General features: G+C 48.7%; 1 protein-coding gene across 1 annotated transcript in view; it reads left to right on the top strand.

Annotated features, from left to right (window-relative positions):
- Nucleotides 1–237: 237 nt before the first annotated feature.
- Nucleotides 238–26,877, top strand: part of CCDC149 (coiled-coil domain containing 149) — a 92,805-nt gene continuing 66,165 nt past the window's right edge. The window contains 1 exon segment of the mRNA XM_057728146.1: nt 238–430. Coding sequence (XP_057584129.1) covers nt 383–430 — 48 coding nt within the window. The 5' untranslated portion in view covers nt 238–382.

Raw genomic sequence — 26,877 nt, 5'->3', positions numbered from 1 at the left:
GGGGTCCCGGGGTTGCGTGGGACAGGGGGCTGCGCGCGGTCCGGGGGGCTGCACGGAGCGCAGGGTTGCGCGGGACGGGGGCTGCGCGGGGTCGGGGGGGCTGCGCGGGGCCGGGGGGCTGCGCGGGGCGCGGTCCCAGGCCGGCTCGGCGGCGGCGGCGACCGGGCGCGGGCCGCGGCTCCTCCTCCCCTTCCTCGCGCGGAGGCTGACGTGGAGTCAACAGCGCGGGCGGCCGCGGGAGGAGGCGGCGCGGCGGCTCGGAGGCGCCGGGCCCTCTCGGGGCCGCGCGGGGCCCGGGTGGCGGGGACGGCGGCGGCGCGGCGGGCGGAGGAGGCGGCGGCGGCGGCGTCCTCGAGGCCGGCGCGCGCCCGAGGAGGAGGCCATGAACGGCGACCGGACCGAGAGCGACTGGCAGGGGCTGGTGAGCGAGGTGAGGCCGAGGCGCCGGCCGGGCGGGATGGGCCGGGCCGCGCGGTCGCCCGCCCCGCGCCCGCGCCCCCCAGCCCTCCGCGATGGCCGCGCCGGGCGGGGACTCGCGGGGGACGCGCGCCCCGCGGCCTCCGCTCGCCGCCCCCGCGCGCCCCGCCAGCTGCGCCGCGCCTCCCGCCCAGTGCGCTCGGCCCGGGCGCCACTCTCGGCGGCGCCAGCGGCTGCCGGCCTTGGGGAGGGGCGGGGCGCTGCCCCCGGGCCGGGCTCGGCCGTGGATTGGAGAGAGCATCGCGGGGATCCGGGAGCGGGAGCCAAGCCCCACCTGCCTTCGCGGTCCCCGCTGTTTTGGAGCCAAGCGATTGGACGCCTGGTGCCGAAGCGGAAAGGTGGTGCCCGGGGGGGAAATCCGGGTCCTGGGCAACACCCGGGCCCGGTGGAGCCACCTGCCGCGGAGGGGTGGGGGAGAGCGGAGTCCCGTGGGCGCCTCCGGAGCCTTCATTCAGTTATTCGGTTCAATGAACACTTGTTTACCGCGGGCCTTGTGTGTAGGTGGCGGGCCGTTTATCAAAGGAGTAAAACACTGGTGCAGAAGTCATTCGATGTGTGGAAGCAGAGAATGTCGTGCCCCCTCTCCCCCCACAACGATTTTGTCATAAACACCCCTGGGGTCGGCTTTTGGGCTCCTGCGCTATTCCCTCTTCAGCCCACCCTAAGAATGTTTTCTGGCCTCGGAGGGGCTGCCTGACCTCTCCAGGTGAGAGGGCGTGCTGGTATCTCCCTCTCACAGGTGAGGTGCCCGTCCTGCCTTCCCACCGTTTGTGATGGCAGTCAGCCACTCACCCAGCTGTGCTGACCACCTCCCGGAAATTCTCTGCTCTCTCCCTTCTGAGAACCAGCCTCATCCCCAAGGCCAGCTTGGGCCTGCTTTTTCTTACTCCTGTGTGCCCAGTGCCGGGTGTACTTGTTTGCTGTCTTTTCCCCCATGTTGGGTGTGGGAAGGGAAAGCTTGTACAGTCTTTCTCCTTTAACCATTTCCTGGGCCTCTGGGTCTGTCTGGCAACAGTACTTAATGTCCAGTGTGTGCAAAGCATTGTATTTCTGAAGAGGGATGGACTGTCATAGCTCCTCCCCAAGTTTGGTTTGTTCACTCTTGATGGGTGCATAATGATTGTACAGTATTATGATACATTGTCATGCAGCCTTTCCCCCTCTCCTCTGTGAGGCTTTATGTTAAGGGATGGCTCCTCTGGGGATCTTTTCTCTTGGCCCATCAAGAATCATACCCAGTGGGCAAGGAAGCTGGAGGTGGTTCCTCATGGAAGTCCAGTGCTGGGCTCTGAAATAGCAGAGTGTTCATGACTCCAGCAAATACTTGTTGAATGCCTATTAGGAGTCACGTACATTGCTCGGTATTTGGGATACAGTGGCCAGGAAGACAGACGACCCCTGCTGCTTTCAAGGAACTCCTGAAGCATATGGTACAGTGTGGAAGGAGAGTCACACCCAGAGAATCCTAACGGGTGGAATGGGAAGGATGGGAAACCAAAGAAGGAAGTTCTTATTGGCGTGGCTGTCCCTGGACTGAGGGTGCCTCTGCCTTGCCCTGACCACACAGTATTGTAGTCTAATGGTCTCCCCACTAGGCTGTATGTCTTATATGGCTTTGTCCCAAGTGCCTACACTCTGAGCGCCATTCATAGCGGATGCTCAAAAAATGCTTGCAGAATAAGTCAAGATTCGGCTATGGGTCTCTCCAGAGGTGTCCTGCGCGTCCCAGCTGTGTATCTCCAGAGTAATGCCGTCTTGCCTTGGATGTTCCTTAAAGCTTCAGACGTGGAGGGGGCACAGCTCGGGGCTGCGGGATGTGAAAATGAATGCAACGTGCTTCCCACCTTCATAACAGCTAACAGCTCTTCTTCAAGTCTACCCTCCATGTTTAGCGTTCATACAGCTTCATACTCATAATGGTATAAGGCAGGGATTATTTCTTATTTTACAGATAAGGAAACTGTGGCTCAGACATGCTGAGGAACTTGCTCAAAGCCTCACATCTGGAGGGGGCAGAATTTGAATGCTGGTCTGCCTGACTCCAGAGCTTGGGGTCATTAGGCCACACTGTATCTTCGTCACCAGTTCATCCGTGTGCATCTTCCCCTAGACAGCAGGTTCTCAAAGGGAGGGGGTCTGTGTCTTATTCACCTTTGAATCCTCAGCAGCTGGATCACTGTTGCTCAGAGTGTGATTTACAGATCCTCAGAGTCATTTTGGGAGCAAAGTGTACAAAGAGTCACTTGGCATTTGGGGAGAAAATGCAAGTTTCTGGCTCTCTCCCCAAATCTGCAGTAGCACATTGAACTCTGTTCTTCCCCCCATGGACACGTCTAAGTCCCAACGTCTCAGTAGCTGTAATGAGACCTTATTTGGAAATAGGGTCTTTGTAGATACAATCAAGCTAAGGCTCTCAAAATGAGATCCTCCTGGATTTAGGATGGGCCCTGAGTCTGATGATTAGTGTTCTTATGAGAACGTAAAGATAGACTTGAGACACAGAGATACAAGGGAGAAGGCTACGGGGAGGCAGAGACATACAGAGAGGAAGTGCATGAGAAGAGGCAGAAATTAGAGATGGTCAGTGACAGCCAAGGGATGCCAAGGGCTGCCGGACGCCGCCGGAAGCTGGAGGAGGCTTGGAATAGATGCTCCCTCAGAGCCTCCGGAAGGATCCACTCCTGCTGACACTTTGCCTGTGAACTTCTGGCCTCCACGGTGGTGAGAGGATACATCTCTGTGTTATAAGCCACCCAGTTTGTAGTGATTTGTAGTGGTAACCACAGGAAACTAGTTACCTTACTGAATCAAAGTGCTCAGGAGGGTAGCCCCAAATCTGCTTTTGTCACAAATGGAGCTCGCCGGGTGATGCCCCTGCGCCCCCACGTTCAGCTGCCGGGGCTTCCGTGGGCGCGGAGACATCGTCTGGGCCCTGGGCAAGTAGCATTCAAGGAAGAGAGTGATCGGTGGCTAGTGGTGTTTGAAAGGGACTTTGGAAGCCAGTGAAAGGAACTGGGGAAGGCGCCACCACCCATGTGACTGGGGCTCCGGTCTGTTTCTACAGAAGCCCCCCGTTCCGCCTCCCACCCTGGGTCCACACTCCATTGCCCTTCCTGCCCAGAGCCCTGTGCTCTCTTTCAATCAGTTTGCTTCTTCAGCTTGCCTCTAGGAAGCCGTTTTCATTTAAATGATCCTGTAGAGATCAGTTTTATTTTCATATTTTTAGTATAACAAGCTGAAATTACAGGCTTCTCTCAGGCCCTGCAGTAAACACGGCCGTGCATGTGAAAGAAGCGTGGCTGCTGTTCTGTTCTGCAAATTAAATGTCTGGGGAGGGGGAAACATTCTTCTCATCACCACCTGAGGTGATCTTTCAAATCAGGGGGAAATCTTGAAATGCAATCGTGCAGACAATCCATGACTTTATTTCTAAGATGAAAATCCTAGTCATCTCTCAGCCTACTGCCCTATACTAAACCGTGCCTAATTCAATTTCACTATTTGAATTTTGGTTCATTAATTGGATAGCAACCAGTCCTGTATTCCTTGAGCATGTCGTATGCAGTAGCAAGGAGGCAGATATAAAAGATGGTTAAACCTGGGCCTGTGCCCGAAGGAGAGCCGCTGACATTTGGGGGAGAGAAGCTGAACAGGGTTACAGTCTGAGCCTGTGGTTAAGGGCCCAGCTTTGGGTCTTGTTTGCTGATTGAGAGCTGGGAGTAAGTCTTGGCTCTACTTCTTTCTTGGTGCAAATGGTCAAAAACCCAGCCCAAGGAGGTTCAGCTCAAAGGGGACTTATCAGCTGATATTGTGGTTTGAATTGTGTCCCTGAAAAGATATGTTCAAGTCCTAACCTCCTCCCCCCAATAGCTGTGAATATGACCCTATTTGGAAACAGGATCTTTGCAGATGTACTCAAGTTAAGAGGTTATTTGAGTGGGTTCCTAATCCAATGACCAGTGTCCTTATAAGAAGAGGGAAATTTGGACGCAGAGATGCACAAAGGGAAGATGATGTGAAGACACAGAGGAAGGAAAGCCAGATAATGACAGAGGCAGAGATTGGAGTTATGCTACTGCAAGCCAAGGAATGCCAAAGATTGCTGGCAGCTACCAGAAGCTAGGAATAGGCAAGAAAGGGTCTTCCCCTAGAGTCTTATTAGGGATCCTGGTCCTATCGACACTTTAATTTTGGACCTCTGACTTCCAGGACTATCAGAAATGAATTTCTATTGTTTCAAGCCACCCCGTTTAAGCAGTTTGTTACAGCAGCCTCTAGCGAACTAATACAGCTGCTGTGACTGTCATTTCCAAGATCGGGGTGGCATGGGGCACAGCTGAATTCAGCACTCAGACAGATGCTTTCTCTCCATCTTTGGGTCTGCTTGGTGCCTGGCTTCAGTCTCACCTTCGCACCCTCTCAAGCTCAAGTCCAGAGGGGAGGACAGAAACTCTTATGCAGGAGATCCCATAAAACCCCGGGAATCACTCCCTTTGAACCCACGTAGATCCTCACCTGCCCTGGAAGCAGTTCCCCAGGAGCATAGTGATCTGACTGTCTCGGGCCTGCAGTTGTGCTCCGGGCGCTGCCCAGGCCACAGGGACCGAGAGTGGGTCGCGGCAGTGGGGACAGTTGCCAGAAGGAGGGGATGGATGTGGCGAGAATCATGGCACCGTGCAGCTCCTCCGAGCCTCGTGTCTCATCTTTACACAGGCTCATGACGTACCTGCCACGTAGGTGCTCTAATTGGGAGGATCCAGTGAAATCGTGCTTGGTAATGCTTTGCTGTCTGCCCGGCAAGCAGTAAATATTCAGCAAACGTCCGTACAGTGAGGGTGGACCTCAGAGCACAAACTCAGGTGCTCACGAAATGAAAAGTTTTGCTGTAACACCTTAATGATGATGACAAACTCCCACTGGAAGGCGGGGTGGGGAGGGGGATGTGATCTGGGTGGGAACCACACCTCTGCCTGAACTTGTTATCTGCATTCTAGGGGTGGTAAGTCGTACTCAGCCGTCGGCAGGGGTGATGGGGTGGAGGGCCCACAACTGGTCTGGGCTATTTTTGTTAACCACGCTCTCCTCCTTTCAGTCTACTATCTGGTCATTCGTCACTGCCGGTCACTGTTGTGTCTGCCCTTGCTCCCCTCTTCTGGCCCGTTGGTAGCTGTACCAGACCCACACTACTTTGGGTGAAGGAAGAACGAGGTTTTATACTGCTCCTTCACTGTTCTGGGCATGGGGGACTTTGCTTCCTTGCCCACGGTGGGGTGTGGAATTTAGTCATGTTCTGCTGTCCCTGAGTCACTCCTGAGCTGAGGGAAACGTTGAGAAACCATGGTGCAGTTTTCTGTATATAAATTATACGTCAACAAACTTAAGTCCTTAAAAAGAGGGGAAATGGATATTCAAGACAGCCATCGCTCTGGAGAGCTTTACTCTTTTATTTTTTAAGCTCTTTATTGGAATATAACTGCTTTACACTCTTGTACCAGCATATGAGGTATACCAAAGTGAATCAGCTGTATTTATACGTATATCCCCATGTCCCCTCCCTGCCACGACTCCCTCCCACCCTCCCTGTCCTGGCCTTCTAAAGCATCACCCATCATCGAGTTGATCTCCCTTTGTTATACAGCAACTTCCCCCTAGCTATCTATTTTACAGTTGGTAGTGTATAAATGTTTATGCTGCTCTCTCACTTTACTCTTCACCTCTCTGATTCCCCAACTCATCAGGTTTCCATCACCTCTAGCCACACCCCCTACACCTCAGTCCCACCGTCCTTACTCTGCTCTCCGCACACCAGGCTGATTAGTGTTCACTGTTAGACACTCACTGGTAACCAGGCCCTCTTTCCTTGCCCTCTGTCTGCCTTTTCCTCAAGTTTGGAGATCTTTTCTAGTCTTTTGGAGGGTCGTGGGGGAGGGAGTTACTGGGGAGACTCTGGTGTCTTAAGGACCAGACTTTCAAAGCTAAAAAGCCCGTCACTTGGCTACCAGTGTTCTGCTGAGCACTCTCTTCCTTGGAACATGAAGGCAGAATGTCTGGCTTTTAAAACGGAGCGGGATGTGTGGAGAGAAACAAGGTGGGAGTTACAGGAATTTGAGGCAAGGTGGGTAAATAGGGAATCATTTAATATTTCAAAGCATTATTCATATTCATAGTATTTTATTATTATTATTAGATGAAAAACGTGCACAGTAATGAACAAGTATATCTTAGATACCATATAGGCAGTTGGTGAAGCTGAAGAAGTGGGAAAAAGCTTCTTAGAAGTAGAACTTGAACTGGGTCCATTGCCTTCGGCTGCAGTGGGGATGGTGGTGGTGACAGGATGCACGCTGAGTGCTGGCCTGCTGCTTGGCCTTTGAGGAAATGCTGCAAATAAAGCCTGAAACTAGTGGGTTGAGGCATAGCAGAAACGGAGGTTGGGTAGCCAGGGTAGACCGTATGGTGAACGCCTTCAAAAGCAAGACAGAGAGTGTGCTCTAATGTAGCTGGTAATAGGCACTGAAAGCTTTTTTTAACTGGACTGTAAGTTGGTGAGAATACTTGGGAAAGATTTGTTTCCACTGAACTCAATAATCACTGAGCCTTTGTCATTCACAAGGCACTGTGCCAGGCAGCGGGCATAGCAAGACAAGTTTGGTAGCTCTCCCAGGAATCAGGGAGAGACAAGTAAAGATGAGCTACCAGTCTTTTCTAGTCACCATCAATATCCCCTGTTGCACCTAAGTCATACCACTTTATCATATGGTTCTTTATTTTTTTTAATTTTTAAAATTAATTTTTATTTATTTATTTATTCATTTATTGGCTGTGTTGGGTCTTTGCAGCTGCGCACGGGCTTTCTGTAGTTGCGGTGAGCGGGGGCTACTCCTCACCGTGGTGCACGGGCCTCTCACTGCGGGGGCCTCTCCTGCTGCGGAGCACAGGCTCCAGGTGCGTGGGCCTCAGCAGCTGCGGCACATGGGCTCCATAGTTGTGGCTCACACGCTCTAGAGCGCAGGCTCAACAGTTGTGGCGCAGGGGCTCAGCCGCTCTGCGGCACGTGGGATCCTCCTGCACCAGAGATCAAACCTGTGTCCCCTGCATTGGCAGGCGGACTCCCAACCACTGCGCCACCTAGGAAGTCCCCAGATGGTTCTTTAACTAACCCTTGACTTGTCTCTCTCTCCACTGGACCCAAAAGATCTTGAACTCCTTGAGGGTAGGGACCATGTGTTATTAATTTGTGACCTTAGCCCTTCACACTGTACCTTGCCCTTTGAATATAGAACTCAGTGAATATAGAACATATGAATGCTTGGATATTTGAATAAATGAAGTGATGAGGGGATACGGCATCAGTGGGGATAGAGAAAAAGGGACGGCTATGAGAAAGACTTTAAAGGAAGACCCATACAGGATTTCATAGCCAATTGGATTGGGAAGATGCAGTGGAATGAGTCCAAGCTGACCCTCGAGGTGAGACTAGAGGGTGCTAGTGCTGGATATGACAGAGGGCCGGGGGCGGCTGAGTCGGTGAGAAGAGGACGCGTTGCGTGTAGAACTCGGCATTGTTCAGAGTTTCCTGGGAGTGCTTGAACTCGTGTGAGGCAGGCTTAGTGCTTCCTGGGAACATTTCTGATGAGCAGCTGTCTGCATAGTGGCAGGCTAATTTCAGAGTAAGTTTATTAAAATTAGCATGTGGGGGAAAGTGAGCGCAACTGCTATTTTTAACTAATGGGATTCATGTTCTCTCCTGTGCAGGGACATTCGCATATGTGCTTCTAAAATAGGCAATTTCTACTCTTATTGTGTTAAAAAAAATTAATTTAGTGACTTTCACATTGAATAAAATACATTGGCTGAAGATTAGAAGAGGTCTTTGGCCAGTGGCTGAATGAAAATGACCAGAGTGAGCGACATTTCTTACCCACTGCCTGGTTTTCCACGAATAACACCAGGGTGGGGCTTTGGGTACCTACTGGCAGAGGACGTTGCTTAGCTGGGAGCCTGCATCTCTTTCTGGTCCTTCAGGTAAAACGGCACCAGTGGTGGGGGGTACCTGATCCCCAAGGAACACAGGCCTTTGGCAGATTTTTTATTTTGAAGTCTTCTCGTTTGCATTTCACTTCTTCTAGGCTACTCTGTTTCCATTATCTTATGCTATTTTGATTGTAACGAACATCTTAAGTTTGTTCAAAGTATCATCTCTTCTTCAAGCCAATATACCTTCTATACAACTAGCCTATTAAGCTACCTTAAAAAAGGCACGTCACCAGGTCCTCTTACTCAGAAGCCTTCAGGGGCTCCCCATTACTGGGTGTGCAAGGTTCACCTCGAGCTGTTCTTGACCTATCTTTCTAGTCTTATGCCTCATTTTCCCTCATAAATTGGCTGTTCCAGTCAAACTGATCTGTTCTGCATTCTGGTTACTACCTTATTATCCTGACCTCCTCCAGGTGGGCCTTCCACTTCTTCCCTGACCACAGCCTTTACCAGCCCTTCAAGGTGCCACAGACATCACATCCCTCATGAAATCAACCATGATCACCCAAGCTTCAAGTGAGCTCTTCATCCTGTTGCCTTATGCCGTGAGGGTTACAAACCTCTCATGCAGAACTTACATGCTCCCTGGGAAAGGAAAGGACCTTCTCTGTGTGTGGATCTTAAGTCCTGCACAAGTTAGTGTGCTCCTAAGAGGAGAGACCGTGACCACCTGTGTTGGGGTAGGAGACAAGAGTTCTAGAATGATGAGGCTTCGTGCTGTGGCTCAAGAAGTGCAGGGCCTGAGTGAGGATACTGATGGAGCATCCCCCAAGTGACCTAGGTCTGGCCCATCTGCAGGGCCTCCACCTTGATTTCACATTCTCATTTATGGTTAGAGACTCACAGACGTGCCTGCCTACCTATAGTTTATTAGCGACAGACACACAGGTGGGGGTCAGTGACGTCAGGATAGATCCATCACTGTGTTAGGTTGGTCAGTTGGCATGAAAGAAGAATGAAACACAGCCCAGGGGTATTTCAGTGGGACAGGTGGCTAGCAAAGGAGGAGGTCAATATTCCGTGTAGCAGACACGTAACGAGCACTGTTGTGTGCAAAGCTTTATGCTTTGCAGGCAAGTTCGTTTGGACTGGGGGATTGAGAAAGGTTCTTAATGAGGGTAGCACTTGGGCCAGGAAGGTTAGGCAGGGTTTCTGCAAGTGGAAATGTAAAGGGCAAGTGTTCTAGGCAGAAGGAATGGAGATAGCAAAAGTGCAGAGGTGGCAAAATGCAGGGCTTGTTTGGGAAATCCCAGATGTCTTTCTCTGATTAGAGACCCACAGCGGGGCATCAGTGCTGAGTGTTAGGCTGACCTTGAATGCCTGGTTAGCTGTCTAGAGAGTGCGGGGGTCCTGCGTGGCCTTCATTCTGCAGGCAACTCAAAGGGCACGACTGTACGCTTTGAGCAGGGAGTGTTTGCCTGGGGATGAGGGCTGGGCAGGGCCCAGGAGGCCGCCTGTACCTGCACCTGTCCCTCTGCGCCCTTGCTCTCACCCATTCTTAAACCCACCTGAGCCTGCCTTCTACCTCTTTTTTACTCCAGAAAATGCTTTTGCCAAGGCCACCCAAGACCAGCCTCCTCTTTGCCACATGTGATGGTCTTTCTTCAGGCCTCTACCTACTTGACACCTGGCTGGGCAGCCTCTGACACTCCACTCTTCTCCTCCTACATGCTGGGCTTCATCCCGCCGTGGGACCATTGGATGTGGCCCCCAGGCACCTCGCACTCAGTGGGCCCTGAACTGAATTCACCCTCCCTCTGCCTTCTGCCCTTCCCACCTCTCTTCCCTTCTATCCCAGCTCAGTTAATGACATCACTATGGAATCTTCCTTGATTCTTCTTCCAACTTACCCCACATGCATCTCATTCTCTACAAAGGCCCATCCTTTCTGCTTCGGTACAAGTCCTTAATAAGGGCTCTGTGTCACCTTTCCTACTATCCCACTGGCCCATTTCTCATCTACTCTTCCCAGAATATTTGCACAAAGACCCTCTAAGATCTTCTTTTTTCCCTGCAGTTACTTGAGTTGTCCTTCCAAGCACTCAAGTGCCTAATAAAGCCCCTGATGGCTTTCTGGGCCTGCAGAGTGAACGCCATTGCTCAGGTGGCCTCCAAGAGCCTGCTCTCTCCTCATCTTCAGTAACTCCTCTGTACCCCTTATACCCCCACCTCCCCCACGCTCTGTAGCACTCCTGTTACCTGATCATTCCACACCCCAAGACCTCTCGAAGCCTTTGTTTATGTCCGAAGATGACCTCCTACTCACACGTGAAGGCCCAGGTCAATTGTCATAACCTGCACTGGGTTTCCCACCTCCTGTGGGCCTCGAGAGATTGGGAAGTGGATGGTGTATTTCAGTGGGGCAGGGAGTGTGGGGGATTGTGGGCAGGTAAGGCGGCGGGGGTTCCTGAGGATGAGGGACTTCAGAGGGGCGGGTGGTCACCCGTGTCAAGCACAGTGCCTGGCACGTGATCCTCGGCAGGTACTTGTGGACGAAAGGAAGGGAGGCAGGGAAGGAATAAAGAGAAGAAAACGAGGAAGGGGAGACAGTTCACCTGGCCATTTTCAACATTCCTTTTGAAGTCAATCCTACTCACCTGCCGGTGTGCCCCACTTCTAACCTCTTCCCAGGCTGACCATGGCTCCGAAGGAGCTGGGAGCGAGTGTCCACATGGTCTGACAGATGCCTGGTGTCCTGGGCAGTGTGCTGGGGTCCCCGGGCAGCTTCCTGTCCCAGGCTGCAGTGCGTTATGTAAGTCATCAAGCTCCACCACTATGCAGCTACATGGTCTTGGGCAAAACACCTGACTTGTCCAGACCTCAGTTTCTCTGGACTTTGTACAATGAGGATACCAGTACCTGTCTTGTGTCTCTCACCTAAGATGAGGTTAAAGTGAGATGATGTACTTGAAAGTGTGTTTTAAAGTCCCCCACCCTCTACAGCCGAGGGGCTGGTCCTTGTCCTTGCCTGGGCTTTAGGAGAAGCCTTCCCAGGGCTTCAGAGATGCTTCAGCAGAGGGAGGTGATGTGTCAGCTGCAGGCTGTCAACATGATGCCATTGAAAATTCGTATTGATGAGGTGCAGATTGATGTACCTGCTTGCTCTGCCATCTGCAGACCCCACGACCAAGGCAATATTGGAGGCGGCAGCGATGGAGCTCCCTTTTATTCAAGCCAGTTCCAATTTGCTTTTTAATTTGCTCCAGACTGGTGAGTACTGTCGGGGTCAATCTGTAACCTCTTCTGCTCTCCCAATAGTCTCCAGCTTTGTCAGATCTTCTAGCGTGTTTGCAGGCTGTTCGATCAACCTCCATTCCACAGCCTCTTCTGTGCTCACCGTATTCACCTTCTGACTTTGCTCCTTCTCACTCTCCCTTAGTCCAGCCTCCTGATGACCACTCTACCTTCCTCATCTGTGGGGCTTTTGAATAAGCCTCGTATTCAGCTGATTTCAGCGCTCAAGACTCAGCACCTGCTCACAAAGAACCAGCAGTCAGTTCCCCACCCTGGACTGTTGCAGCCTCCCTGTCTCCTGCATCTCCTTCTGCCTTTCCTTCCCATCCGTCCTGCCCGGTCAAGAGTCTGCAAGCAGACTGCGATCCCTTCCTCGCTCAAGGCCCTTCGTGGCCCTGTTGGCTCTGCCTTTGACTCAGACTCTGTTGTCCTTTAAGGGCTTTCTTACTTTCATCCAAACCAAACATTCCAACCTCATGTTGCATTTCTCCTTTTCAAGTGTCCTGTATTCTTGGCGAACAGAACCACGTTGGGGTCTTTACCGGAAGCCTGTGTTTCCATGCACCTGGCGTTTGCTCAGGCTGTGCCCTCTGCCGGGAGCTCTTGTTCTCTCGCTTCTCCTCACTCCTCTTTCAAGGCTTGGTCATGACCACCTTGACCCCCAACTGGAAGGTCTCTTGCCTTCTGTGATCCCAGGCATCTAAACACAGCTCTGTGACCAGCATCTCCCTGGTCGCCTCACGTTGGAGTTATTTGTGTACACGTCTCACCTCCAGCCTGGAGTTACTCGGTGCAGGATGGGTAGGTTCATTTCTGAATTTCCCTTTGTGCCCAGAACGATGTGCTACATGCAACGGACAAATCTAAACGAGATGACAGACCCACTGGGTTATCAGCTAATACTTGAATTGAAAACCTACTGAATTAAAACAAGGACATCCTGTTCTGTTTGTCAGAACAGTATCCTTAGCTCTTTTTCTCCCCAAAGTCCCCTTGTCTCCATTTGCTCTCACAGGCCTTCTGACTCTCGAAATATAGACTGTGATCTTATAAAGGTGGAAAGTCAAATCTCCTTATAATAAGCTCTAGGGATTTATGAATTTACTAGGCGTCAAGTCCCTCCCACTCTCCCTCCCAAGTTCCCTTCTTTTCTTCCAAACTGGAATTTTATTCTATCAGATGTATTGCTTGAACAGAGTCAGGCAGAAGCTGTGGGTGGGAAATCACTTGGTTATGAAGAGCTACTTTCTATAATGGACTCTGACCTGTGCTGTAGTGTCTGAACAGATGCCAGCCTTTAACTCTGCTCTAGACTAGAATTTAAGTTTGTTTCAAGGTTATTCGCCACCCACAGTTGACTCTCATGCAAAGAAATTGCGATTTTTTTTTTTGTCCCCATAGCCATCTTCTCATCATGAGAAGTAGCAAATAAAAATAATTCCTTACATTTGCCTCCCCTCCACTGATATTTAAGAGGATTCACTGTGTCCCAGGTACTTTGATAAAAGTTGGGGTGCAGAATCCAGTACAATGTTGTCACCTTCCTCTGTATTCCTTAATCAATTTCTTATAACTACTTTACCAGTTAGAATGAGCAGGGGGTAGTGTTTTTATTTTATAGACGAAGAAATGGAAACTGAGTGTTTATGAAATATTCAGAAATTCAGAGTCCTTCTTTATGGTCGTTCAACAAGAAGCAAGTGTGTGGAGCTAGGCTTTTAAACGTGAAAGTTAGAAGTTTTTCCCTCTGGGAACCTTGGGTTCAGACCCTCTGTACACTCACATCAGCTGACCTACCTCTAAACCTAAAAACCTGAGCTGAACAAGAGCCTTTTGGCGTCTGGTTCCAGACTCCTGCCATGACTTAAATTTCAGCTGGAAGTTGAGCCAAAGGGGTGCCAGGAGCCCTGCCGTCATAACCGCATCCTGAAGGACAGGTGGGACACCGCCTCTGTGCTGTGAGCTGAAGGCAGGTGTGCCCGGTGACGCAGCCCTGTCCAAGCACCGGCTCCGTGGAGGTGAGCGACTCGAACCTCCCAGCCCTGCGTGTTCACCCCCATCACAGGGTGTCCTCATCACAGCAGCAAGGCCCTGCCCTTGATGGGCTGAATCTGTGAACGAGGAATGGATGGGGAAGGAAACCGAGTGGCTGAAGGTATTAGTGATACCCAGAGACGATAAAGCCTTGAGTCGTGTGGATACAACTTTAAATACCCGAGTGATATGTGTTCACTGCACCCCTCCACCCCAAATTTGGAAAATACAGATATGTGACCGTTTGTCAAGGGTCCAGCCACCTTCTGTTTCTCTGCTCTGTCACTGCATCCCAAGAGTGAGTACTGCCTATGTTTTTTTTTTTAATAAATTTATTTATTTATGTATTTATTATTTTTTGGCTGTGTTGGGTCTTCATTGCTGTGCGTGGGCTTTCTGTAGTTGTGGCGAGCAGGGGCTATTCTTCGTTGCAGTGCGTGGGCTTCTCATTGTGGTGGCTTCTCTTGTTGCGGAGCACGGACTCTAGGCGAGCGGGCTTCAGGCGTCGTGGCACATGGGCTCAGTAGTCATGGCTCACAGGCTGTAGAGCGCAGGCTCCGTAGTTGTGGTGCACGGGCTTAGTTGCTCTGCGGCATGTGGGATCTTCCCGGACCAGGGCTCGAGCCCGTGTCCCCTGTATTGGCAGGAGGATTCTTAACCACTGTGCCACCAGGGAAGCCCCGCCTATGTTTTCTTCTGAAAGTGTTGTGGTTTAGGTTTTATACTTAAGTCTTTAATCCATTTTGAATTTCTTTTGCATACGGTGTAAGGAGGTAGTCCAGTTTGATTCTTTTGCATGTAGCTGTCCAGTTTTCCCAATACCATGTATTGAAGAGGCTGTCTTTTCTCCATTGTAAATTCTGGCCTCCTTTATTGTAGATTAACTGTCCATGTAAGTGTGCATTCATTTCTGGGCTGCCTCTTCTGTTCCATTGAGCTATGTGTCTGCTCTCTGCCAGGACCATATAGTTTTGATGATTGAGCTTTGTAGTATAATTTGAAATCAGAAAGTGTGATATCTCCACCTTTGTTCTTTCTCAAGATTGTTTTGGGTATTCAGGGTCTTTTGTGTTTCCATACAAATTTTAGAATCGTCCTATTTCTGTGAAAAAAGCCATTGGTATTTTGGTAGGGCTTGCATTGAGTCTGTAGATTGCTTTGGGGAGTACAGTCATTTTAACAATGTTAACTCTTCCAATCCATGAACACGGTGTATCTTTCCATCTGTTTGTGTTGTCTCCAATTTCTTTCATCAGTGTCTTACAGTTTTCCAAGTACAGTGTTTTTACCTCCTTAGTTAGATTTATTTCCAGGTATTTTATTATTTTTGATGAGATTGTAAATGGGATTGTTTTATTAATATCTTTCTGAAATTTCTTCAATATCAGTTGTTTGGGCATATCAATATATTATTTAGGATTGATTTTAATGTCATATCAGAAATAATCGTGGTTTAAAGAAGATAAAATTATCTATATTTCTCACATTGTTGAAGAACAGAGGGAACAAAAAGTGCCCACGAAATTGAGAAGGCATCTTGAGACCAAAAAAATGAGGCAAACAGCTCCATATAGTCAATGGGTCAGTTTATTACAGTAACTTACTCACAGGGTGGAGTCGGCGGGGACGATGGCCCGGAAGCATTGGCCGCTGCACCTGCACTGCCTGGGGGCCGTGGGGACAATTCTATGGTGAAAGGGGCGTTGGGGTAGGTGTTGGGAAGCAGGACGCGCCTTCCTAAGTCAAGATTCTTGAATGAGTCTTGTGGGCACAGGGAATACGTCGGTGAAGGTTTTCATCACTGTTTGGGGACTAACAGAGCATAGAGGTCACCCGGTCCTAATGATTATTAAACAATATCTATTAACTATCAATACAAAGCCCTTGATGACAGAGAAGTGACTTATTGCACAGTACAGTCCTGGGTGGGGTCAACAAAAGGACAGGAGAAACTTTAAAGGCCCAAGATCACCTCAGTTACGCCAATAGCCACACACACGTACAGTAAATTTGGAGGTAGATGGTTTGGGCTGATACGGCAGCTCACTGTTTGTCAGGGATCCGGGCACCTTCCGTTTCTCTGCTCTACCGCTCCATTCCAAGAGTGAGGTTTTCTATTTTGTGGACCATATATTTCAGGACAAGGAAGACGTGCAAAAGAGTGTAGATCTCCCCTTAAGGAAACTTCCCAGAAGTCCCAAAGGACACTTCTGCTTCCGTCTTACTGCCCAGCACTTTATATGTCTATAGGGGATCATAGTAGTATCTACCTTGTAGGGTCTCATGGTGAGGACAAGTGCCTGGTGCACAGTCACTGGTAGAGGAGGGTCTGCCATCTGTGCTTTGACTGACACGTCCATGGTCATATCTGGGTCTCAAGCTCAGGGTCTTACTCAGCATATCCACTGCCCTCTGTATTCTTTTAGGTCTCTCTGCCTCTGAAACCTCACCTCCTTTTGGAGCGGTCGGCCTGATCATATATTTAGCAATTAGCAATGTGTTGCTGCTGTCTGTGGTGATCCTATCAGGGAATTTTCTTTAGGAAAAGAGAATTGCCCAAACCTTGACATTACCTGCATCAGTGATGTCTGTGTGTCCATCTCCAAAGAATCTTTCAACCGTCAGGTCTTGATTCTGTACTTGCAGAAGAGTAAACACTTTTATTGTCATTTGAATGCTATCCCGATGAACGGTGATGACAGAGGTAGTGGTGTTGGTGGACAGATTGTCAAGGAAAGCAAGTGCAGTCACGCCCAACACTGCCATGTGGTCTGTTGGTGATTTGTCGCCAGTGAGGATTTTGCCATCTTCCCTGAAGGCCATAATTAACTCAGCTCGCCCACGGGAGACTTTCACTAACATAATCAACTCATCTGCACAGTTATCAGCCAGAGAAACAGACCTGGACAGAGCCCCCACCTTAAGCAGTATTTACGATTTAGTCTGGTCTCTGAAGTCTCCAGCGATTCAAATCGCGAGGATCGCACACCCACCCGTGTTCCAGAAGGCATCCCCACCTCACTTTGGCTGTGCGGATGAGTTCTGGGCTGACCATTCTTGTGGAGGAAAATTTCTCACTAATCAGTACTGCCTGGAGTTGGTGGAAAGAAAGGAAGAACAATAAAGGCGAAGTTAATTTGAAGGAGCAAATTAACAGTTTTCAGAAATACACGAGCAAGGCTTAGAGAGGGGAAGAAACAGCTCCGAGACGCATGCTTCAGCTGGGGACACCTTCATCCTGGAGGCAGAATTTGGGCCCAAGCGGCCCTTTAGCAATGACTCTGTAGTTCTCATCCAGAAAGAACCACTGGGAAGCTTAACAATCGCAACTGGTTGAAATCTTGGCAGATGGTTGTAAGAGCTCTATTTACTTGGATAATTAAAATGGTGATGGATTTGCATGGCTGATTTCAAGATCTCCAGTTTGCAGATGACTGCATTCTGGGGCAGACGGGCATGGACCACCTCCTTACTTTAGAGTATCTGCACCTGACTCTAGTATCAGAGAGAAGGCAGCCAGGGACTAGTCCCACAAGATGCACCGTCTTGAGTTACATCTTCCTCTTGAGCACTCTGGCCCTCTTATGGAACTATTAATCCCAGCAGGGAAATAATTTTTTTCAGGAAGGCAAGGTCTGCTGACAAACTTAGGAATGGAGATTGTTTCCTTTCTTTGAATAGGGCAGACACAGTTCTCTTGATTCCTTTGATATGGTGATAATAAGATTGATGCCTTTAGCGTTTGAGTGCTTTTTTTTTTTTTAACATACATTGTCTTTTAAAATCCTTAGGCTTTTCTGTGAGAGAGGCAGGACACTGCAGCAGAAAGGACATGGGACAGACCTGTGTTCAAATCCCACCTTTGCCACTTACAGACTGCACACTTTTTGTTTTTTTAACCTCTTAGAGCCTTGGATTCTGTATCTGTAAAAGGGGTAATGACATCTACCGTTTGGAGTTGTGATAAGGACTAATGATTTATGTGTGTGAAATGATGAATCATCTTTGGGCACCGAGGAGCGTCCATAAATGATGGTGGTTATTCATATCATCATTTATAAAAGGGGAGACTGAAGCTCAGAGTGGGGATGGGGCTTCTCATGGCCCAGTGGTAGGTGGGCAGTGAAACCCACGTTTCACTCTAAATCCCACCTGCTGAGTTGATTCTATTAATGGCAACTTTGTCTCTGTATCTCCCAAATTCCTTCTTGTTAAAGGATGGTCCAGGAATCAATTCTTGTTCTGCAAATGCCACCCTTTGGTCCTCTCAGCACCTCATCTATAAAGTGAGGGCGCTGCCGCAGGTCCCTCTGCTCCTGGTGTTTGGGAGTAGAGCTAAGAGGTTAAGAGCTGACAGATATACAAGGGGGCACCGTATTGGGGAATATTAGGGTCTTTTTCTGATTTCTTTTTTGAGACAAGGGGAAGTAGAGCCACAGCATTTTTACAGCTCTTTAAGACAGTTTGACCAAAATGTGTCCATGCTCTGCTGGCTTTTTGCTGCCACCCAGCCCACAGGGGGAGCCCTCTGGAACTGAATCGAATTCTTACCATATAATGAAGTAACCAGCAAGTCTATCATTACATTCCAAATGTGACTGTTACATGTTATAATGGGTCACTGCCTTTGTGAGGGCTGGTGACGTGGGCTGTCACCTGCCTCCAGTGTATCCCAGGCTCTTGACAACCTGGGTGGAAAAGGGAGAACCTCAGATGCACAGGTGATTTCTGTGCTCCACCCTGAACACCCCATCTCTCAAACAAACCAGAGTGGCATGCTCCACCCTCAGCATCTCGGCCCGAGGCAAGGTTGGATCAGCCTAGCACAGGGGAGAGAGCGAATTCACTCCCGGGAAGCAATGATTTTTAAAAATATGTGCTCTCTTCAGCAAAGGCGAAGGGGTTTCCTAGCCCACGTGTGGCCAGCTAGAAGGAAAGCCAATGTTCTTCCCTTGCTTTTTCTCATCTTTATCAGCCTGAAAAGAGTAAGGATATACTCTTTGGAGAGTGAGAAGATGGACAGAGGGAGGAAAGGAGAAATAACAGGAGTGAAAGGATTGAAACAGATATTCAGGCAAACCTTCGTTATTCAAGACTTCAGTTAACCAAGACTGTCAGTGGATTTCACATACCCCCCAGCTACTATGGTTCACGTTATAAACTCTTCCAATTACCTGAAATCTCACTTAAGTTAAATTTCAGCATGTCCCCTGGGGCGTTCAAATAATCAAAGTTTGCCTGTCGAAAGTAATACTGGAGAGGGGAAACCGACATGGTGACTCCGAGAAAGGTAGATCATAAAGAAAGAAAAAGTCATCTTAGAGAATGGCATTAGAATCATTACGTTACAAACTTGAAATTGCTGAAATTTTATCTAAAAATTACAGAGGTGAACACAGCTTTAGAAAAAGGCTGTGGAATGCTCAGGGAGCTGTACATTTGGAGACGGGGTGTAGGCACGGACGGGAAAGACTCACACGAAGGCAGCCGCGGGTTAGCGGTGCGTGGCTGGGACTGCCGCAGCTGGAGGACTTCCGCCCAGTGGGCATCAGCATGTGGTTGGCCTCACGTGGCATGTACCCTGTAGATGCCCACACTTGGTCAAGCGAAGTTATAAGTATACATGTATCTGCAAGTGACGATCCTGGATTCTGTCTAGAGCAGTGATTCTACAAGACTTCAAAGGATAAAGGTGGTGAATGGCGTCTAGGCCCAGATGATGTAGGGAAGTGCTCATTTTAAGTGATTAAAAATGAGGTTAAATAAAACACCATTCTGATGATTCTATAGGAGCTATCCTGTGCCCCCTCCACACACGTCGAGTTTTCGTGAAACTGTACTTTTCTCCCCCTAAATGCGATGCTAAAATGGGATTTAGAGATTTAAGCTTAGTAAAAATTGATGGCTATCTTACTAAAAATATATATTATACACATTATCTATAAATAAATTTATAGATAATATGTATAGATTTATAGATAATAAATTATATTATTAAAAATAAATTTATAGATAATATGTACATAAATTTATTTATAGATAATATATATATAAATATTTTTCAGCTTCATGGGAACTGAAATTTACTTATTTCTCAAATATTTTGTGGGCACCCACTCTGGATCAGGAGTTGTGCCTGGCTGTGGAGATGCAAAGGTGAGTGAATTGGACTCCGGCTGCAAAGAGGCTTGACTCTGTGGGGAGGCAGGCGGGTGGACAGGTGACTGTGATGCATGTGATGCTCTAATCAAGGTGTACCCAGAATGCCGGGTGGCCACCAGCAGCCAGCTCTTACCCTGCCCGGGGATGGCAGAGGGCTTCCCAGTCAGGGACTCATGAGCTGGGTGCAGGAGCAGACAAGAAAAGAGAGAGGTGAGGGAGAGCGAGTATGGGGAAGCAGTAAGTGGGGCTTGATAGAAACACAGTGGGTGGGGAAAGTCAGGGAGGTGGATTGCAGCCAGACATTGTGGGGCTCTTGTCTGCCACTCTCCTTAATGGAGATATTTTTAAAGACGAGGGGCAGGGCCCAATTATGGTTTTCAAAGAGACTGGTACCTGGACTAGACAGGTGGGCAGACAAATGATGGTCCCAGCTAGCAATCACTGGGCAGCACAAGGTAGGAGCTCCAGGAATGGAGGGAGTAGCTTTTCGAGGTTGGAGAAGTTCTGTTGGTTGTTGAATACTGTTTACCTGAGCTTTTCGAGGTTGGAGAAGTTCTGTTGGTTGTTGAATACTGTTTACCTGGTGCTGCTCAGTGGGTGGGGGAGGAGGTGTCCCTGGACCGGGGAGAGAGGGTAGGGTAGGAAGAGGAAGGTAACAGAGGAGAAGGCAGCAGACCAGGGGAGGACATCCCTCTGAGACCAAGAGTGAGTGTGCCGTTGAGAAGTTTCTCAATTATTCCTGAACAGGAACCCTTCAGCCACGCGTGTGTATCATCGCGCTGAGGAGGCTTTCTGGATTAGCAAGCCGTTTCCTCGCAGTGGCTGATGAGATCTAGCCCGATCCTCCATCAGTAAAAGCCGCCAAGGACCACGAGTCATTGTTTGACAGAGAGGGTCACTTGGCGGAGAGGTCCCCTCCCTGACGCCCGGGCTACCTGCATCTCTCTCCGCCGTTTCCTGGGTGTAAAGCCATCCCAATAGTAATGTAGTATGTCAGATAGTCATTTAATTATTATGATCTTCCGTGTAGCAATTATGACTTGCTTTATTGCAGATAACCGTAAATGGGTAGATAAAAGCCACTCCGTGGTGAAAACGGTGGGTTTGGGTTCTTAAGATGCGAAGCACAAGGCTGCCTTCAGGTGTCTGCGTGTGGGCATGAGTTAACATCCACACATGAGCTATGAGCCCTGCTTTAAAAATATAATTGAAATGCAATTCCAAAGAAATCTATTTTTGAGAGGATAATAAAAGCATTTCATGGTATCTAGTATACATGCCAAGAACTGGCATATCTTACCAAGTTTATTCCATTCATGTTTCACTGATTACCCAGCATACTCGGTGTGCAGTTTTTGCTCTTCCTTTCTCCAGCGGGTAGGTGTCTGTACCCCACGGGAGTCACGGTACATGTGTTTCTGTGTATGATGAGCAGAGGCTCAGAGGTTAGTTCAAAGGAAAGTTGTTATTAAATGCCCACCATTTGGGGGGGGGGTCGCTGCAAGGCTTGTAAGATCTTAGCTCCCCAACCAGGAGTTGAAGCTGGGCCCTCGGCAGTGAGAGTGGGGAGTCCTAACCACTGGGCCTCCAGGGAAGTCTCTAAATGCCTACCATTCCTTTTTCAACCTTTATTCATGAAGCACGAGAAGGGGAACCTGCGCACGGTTGAGAAATAAGCTCAATAGGGTGGATCTACCTAGATGTGTGGTCAGGCCACTCAGGACGGCTGTCCCCTTGCTGTCTGTCCATCCCCTGCCCGACCAGTGCCTGGTGCACCTGCAGCTGCTCACAGGACTGAGCTTCCTGCGTACCTGCCCCAGGCCCCAGCTCGTGGTTCTTCCTATCAAAGGAGTGGCGAGGGATGTGTCCCTCTGCTAGTTTCCCTGGTGACCAGGGCGCCAACGGGACATCAGTTCCCCCTGTAACTGGCACTCTCCCCTTTCCCCCGGAGTGGTGCCTGCCCCCAAGTCCTGCCTGCCTTCTGCCACGCACGGCGGCTTGTCGCTCCAGGTCCTTGCTTCAGACGGGTAAGCTCCCGCATCTGTTAGACCATTGACGTCTCTGTTGCCGACTCGGGGCTCTTCGGTCTTGCAGGCCTGCGGGGAGCAGCCCAACACTAGGTTATCGTGGTGAACGTGTGCTGTTTCCCCACTTCCCAGCATTCGTTGGTCTTTCTCAGCGGCACCCCCAGGCAAAGAATGGCACGTGATCAGCTTTAGTCCAGTTGGAGACAGGCTTGAGCAGAGAGACAAGGAATGGGAAATATGACGGAGTTCATTTCTACCCCATTTCAGTAACCTCTAACCCGACCTTGCTTGCACTGAGACCTGGTGGTTCCTAGCCCTGCCTCCCGCCTCCAGAGTCACCTCACTGCCTGCCTGTTTCCAGGTCTCCTTCTCCATCTTCTTGCCAATTCTATGAGTTCCAGTATCCTTCCAACACGTTCCTATGTGAGAGTGCGAGTTCCTGTTGCCTACGACCAAAGGATCCTCACAGATATGTGCAGAGAACCGTCTGCCTCTGCTGCTTATTACCTTCATGATAAAGGGTAAATTGCCCTCTTGGAGAGCTTCAGTGTCCTCAGCTCTAAAACGGATAATCAAAGAACCTATCTCATAGGGCTGAATAGACTCTTTCTAATAGAGCATTTTGCGCAATTTGGAAAATAGTAATACTCACTAAATAGTGGCTGCTCCACTTTCATAATGAAATCAAGGTCTTCTTTTCATTATTATTACTAACAGTGCCTAGCGCATAGTAGACCTTCAAAAAATGCTAATTTGTTTTCTCCTTCCCCTCTCCTGAAAACAAACCCGCCTGTTCTGGGATAGAGAAGAGAGCAAATATCCCTGGTCTGTACACTGCACGTGAACATGACAAGCAGAGTTACACCTTAACTGAGGAGCAAAAGTGGAGGAGAACCCAGTGTGTATCCCTTGGCCCCACCGGAGTGACCAGGAAGCGTGGCATTTGCCTGTTCAGCTCAGCCCTTTGGGGTGCAGTTGGGCGGCCACGTGACCCACTCACAGCTGATGTGGTTCTGATACCAGCGGCTGAGGCTGAGGCTGAGGCTGAGCTCACGGTGCAGCGGGTGGCCCGGGTAGCACCTGCCTATCCGTGTTGCATTAGACCAGGTAAGAGCAGACCCCACATTAAGAAACAGCCAAGCCAGTGTGTTCTTTGTAGGCCTGGCAGTTTGGATCAAAACACAGGATCCAGAGGTGTGTCTACAAAGGGGGCCCTGAACCCCAAATCCTTTCCTCCCCCTGTGAGCTTGGCAACCAATTTTATTCAAGCTGTATAGTCCAAGATAATTTACGCCACACGACGTCAGGACAAAACTGTCTTCCTAAAAGAATTCTTTTTTTTTTTTTTGGATTTTTTTTTTAATGATTGAATATTTTATTGTACAGATGTAACAATTTACTTGTTCCCCTGTCTTTTTTTTTTTTTAAGCTCTTTATTGGAATATAATTGCTTTACACTTTTGTACCAGCTTTTGAGGTACACCAAAGTGAATCAGCTGTATTTATACATATATCCCCATATCCCCTCCCTCCCGCGGCTCCCTCCCACCCTCCCTGTCCTGGCCCTCTAAGGCATCAACTAAAAGGGTTCTTAATGTCACTCCCCTATTCAGAAACCCTCGGGGCTCCTGCTTGCTGGAAGAATAAAATCTGAACTCCTCAGCCACCGTCTCGCTCTCCTTCCAGCTTTATCTCTCACAGCTTTTGTTCCCACCCCTCCACCGAAGCCAGCCCAGCACGTTGCTCACTCACTGTCTGACGATGTGTCTTCCTGATTCTCACCTTTTTTTTTTTTTTTTTTTTCCTGTGGCTGTTTCCCTGCCAGGAGTATTATTTTCCCATTACTACCACCTGTCACAACTCCATCTATCCCCAAACAAAACACATCCTTCTACCTGTTCTTCAGAATCCATTTCAAATGTTCACATCTTCCTCCAGGTCTTTGACTACCTTCTTTGCCAAGCTATGATCACTTGCCTCGTGATAAAAAATAGTTGTAATAACATTGAATGTGGATACAGCACTCGCTATTTTAAATGTTTTACGTATGCAAATTCTTTTAATTCTCACATATGCCCTGTGAAGATACTATAATTATACCCATTTAATAAATGGGGAAACTGAGGCATGGAGAGGCTAAGTAATTGATAGCTAGTGAGTGGCAAAGCCAAGATTTTTTTCCCCAAGACCTGTATGTTTCTTAACTTTTTTAAAAAAATCTTTATTGGAGTATAATTGTTTTACAGTATTGTGTCAGTTTCTGCTGTACTACAAAGTGAAAGAGCCACATGTATACATATATCCCCATATCCCCTCCCTCTGGAGCCTCCCTCCCACCCTCCCTATCCCACCCCTTTAAGTCTTCACAAATCATCAAGCTGATCTCCCTGTGCTCTGTAGCAGCTTCCCACTAGCCATCTGTTTTACATTTGGTAGTGTGTATATGTTGATGCTCCTCTCTCACTACGTCCCAGCTTCCCCTCCCCCTGGTGTCCTCAAGTTCCTTCTCTATGTCTCCATCTCTATTCCAGCGCTGCCACTAGGTTCATCAGTACCATTTTTCTAGATTCCGTAAATATGTGTTAGCATACGGTGTTTGTTTTTCTCTTTCTGGCTTACTTACCATCCACCTCACTATGAATAGGTCAATTTCATTCCTTTTTACAGTGGAGTAATATTCCATTGTATATATGTGCCACATCTTCTTTATCCATTCCTCTGTTAATGGACATTTAGGTTGCTTCTATGTCCTGGCTATTGTAAATAATGCTGCAGTGAACACTGTGGTGCATGTATCTTTGTGAGTTATGGTTTTCTCTGGATAAATGCCCCGTAGTGGGATTGCAAAGCCAAGATTTAAAGTCTGGTATTCCTGCTCTTTCTGCCATGCTCTCAACCATGACTCTGAACTGCTTTTCTCTGTGTTCTGGGAGCTGTTTTCACCTCTTTATAGCATTTAACCTACTATAGTTAGTAACTGTTCATGAGGGATGATTGGGCTTCTTACTATCATCTATTATTATCTATACTATAAACAAGTACCAGGTACCATTATAAGTTTATAGGCATTTATGTCTCCCAGCCAGGAATGTGTACCTCAACTTAGTAATGTGAAAATGGTGCTGAGCTTGCAATGAGAAGCATCCTCAGTATAGGTTTGAACTCTGGAGCCTACTGGCCAGCCTTGGATAAGTCAGTTCACCATTCTGAGTCCCGGTTTCCTCGTCTGTAGAATGAAGGGACTGGCTTAGATCATTCCTCAGGTCTTCACTAGTTGTGAGTTTGGAAATCTGTAAAATGGGTACAATACCATGTGTCGCAGGTATGTTGAAGATGCAGTAAGATTAAATTTTCTCATTCACCAACTAGGTACTATGTGCCGTTCTCAACACTGGGGATCTGGGATGAAACAGCACACCTCTTGCTGCCATGGAGGGGGCGATGTTGAAAGTAAATCAATAATAAGTTATGTAACTCAAGGTCAAGTAATGAGTGCTATGAAGGAAGGTAACACAGTATAAGGGGATTGGGAGTCTGAGTGGTGGCAGAGCTTCCTGAGAAGGAGACATTACAACAGAGACTTGAATGAAGCCAGGGAAGAAGACACACAGTCTAAGCAGAGGGCAGTGCAAAGGTCCTGAGATTAGAATTGCCTTGATGTGGTCAAAGCTAGCAAGGAGGCCAGTGAGGGTGGAGAGCAGTGAGCAAGGGGGAGTGGGAAGACTTTGGATTTTGCTTTAAAGGCAATGGGAGGCCGTGGGGGATTCTGAGCTACCACGTGTTGCCATCTGCTTTCATTTGAAAAGCATCTTTCTCATCACTACTTGGAAAATAGACTGTAGGTGAGTAGAAGCAGGAGATAGAAGTAGGAGGCGAAGGCCACAATCCAATCAAGAGATGGTGGTGGCTTGAAGGAGGGTGATCGTGGGAGAAGTGGGTGAGAAGTATTGGAGTTCCATGTGTCTCATAAAGGTGGTGCCCATAGGCTATGCTGATGAGTTATGTAAGGGCTGGCAAAGAAAGAGAAGAGGCAAAGATGATTACAAGGTTTTCATGGAAAATCAAACATCGTTTGCTCCATTTATTTACGATGAAGGAAGATTTGAGGCGGGGCAGGTCTGAGGGAATATCAAGGGTTCAGTTTAAGATGCCTCTGGGATGTTCGGATAGAGGTACACATTGGATAGCAGAGCAAGAAGTACAGATGAGAGGTCTGAGCTGTGATATCAGTTTGAGTGAAATCAACACAGAAATGACCGTGAACGTCATTGGACTGAATGAGATCACCTTGATGCGGGGCTGGGCGGGGTGAAATTCGAGTTAGCGAGGAGGGCTAGGGCCTGAGTCACAGCTTAGACAATTACGAGTTCAAGTGCTCTCCGGGAAATAAAGTGTCTCATGTCCGTGGTTCCCCAGTGTGGTGAACTGCCCGTCATCCGACACGCGGCTAGCCAGAGCTCTTGGGGACATGGAGTGGCCTCTGTCTCCTCAGCCGCACCCCATGGAATACGATTGAAAAGGCCCCAGGAGGGCTGCCTGTCTTCCAAACAGGCTCTCGAAATACTATGAATTAAAGTGCATAGCTTTCGGTGACACGATCATCTCTAAGCGTGTCTTGTTAAAGATATGGTTGACCCAAGGGAGGTAATTTGTGGAATTGCTAATAATTTCATTGGTGCCAGTGTAGAATACTAAAAAGAGCCTGGGATCTGTAGTTAAGAGCACTCGTCTGAGCTGACAGCTGTGAGCTTTGTCCCTCTGGGAAAGACAGTCTCGGCTATCTTGTCTGTAAAATGGGGAAAGTAGTTTTTGTCATACTTGCTGTATCGTGCTGCCTATCGAGCGAGAGAGTCTTTGGGGAAGTTTTTTGTCAGCTTTAAATGCTATGAAAATAATGCCTTTAATT

Source organism: Hippopotamus amphibius, chromosome 3, assembly GCF_030028045.1.
Source record: "Hippopotamus amphibius kiboko isolate mHipAmp2 chromosome 3, mHipAmp2.hap2, whole genome shotgun sequence".
Lineage (NCBI taxonomy): Eukaryota > Metazoa > Chordata > Mammalia > Artiodactyla > Hippopotamidae > Hippopotamus > Hippopotamus amphibius.
Note: the sequence above shows the minus strand (reverse complement) of the source record. Positions and strands in the feature narration are given on the sequence as shown.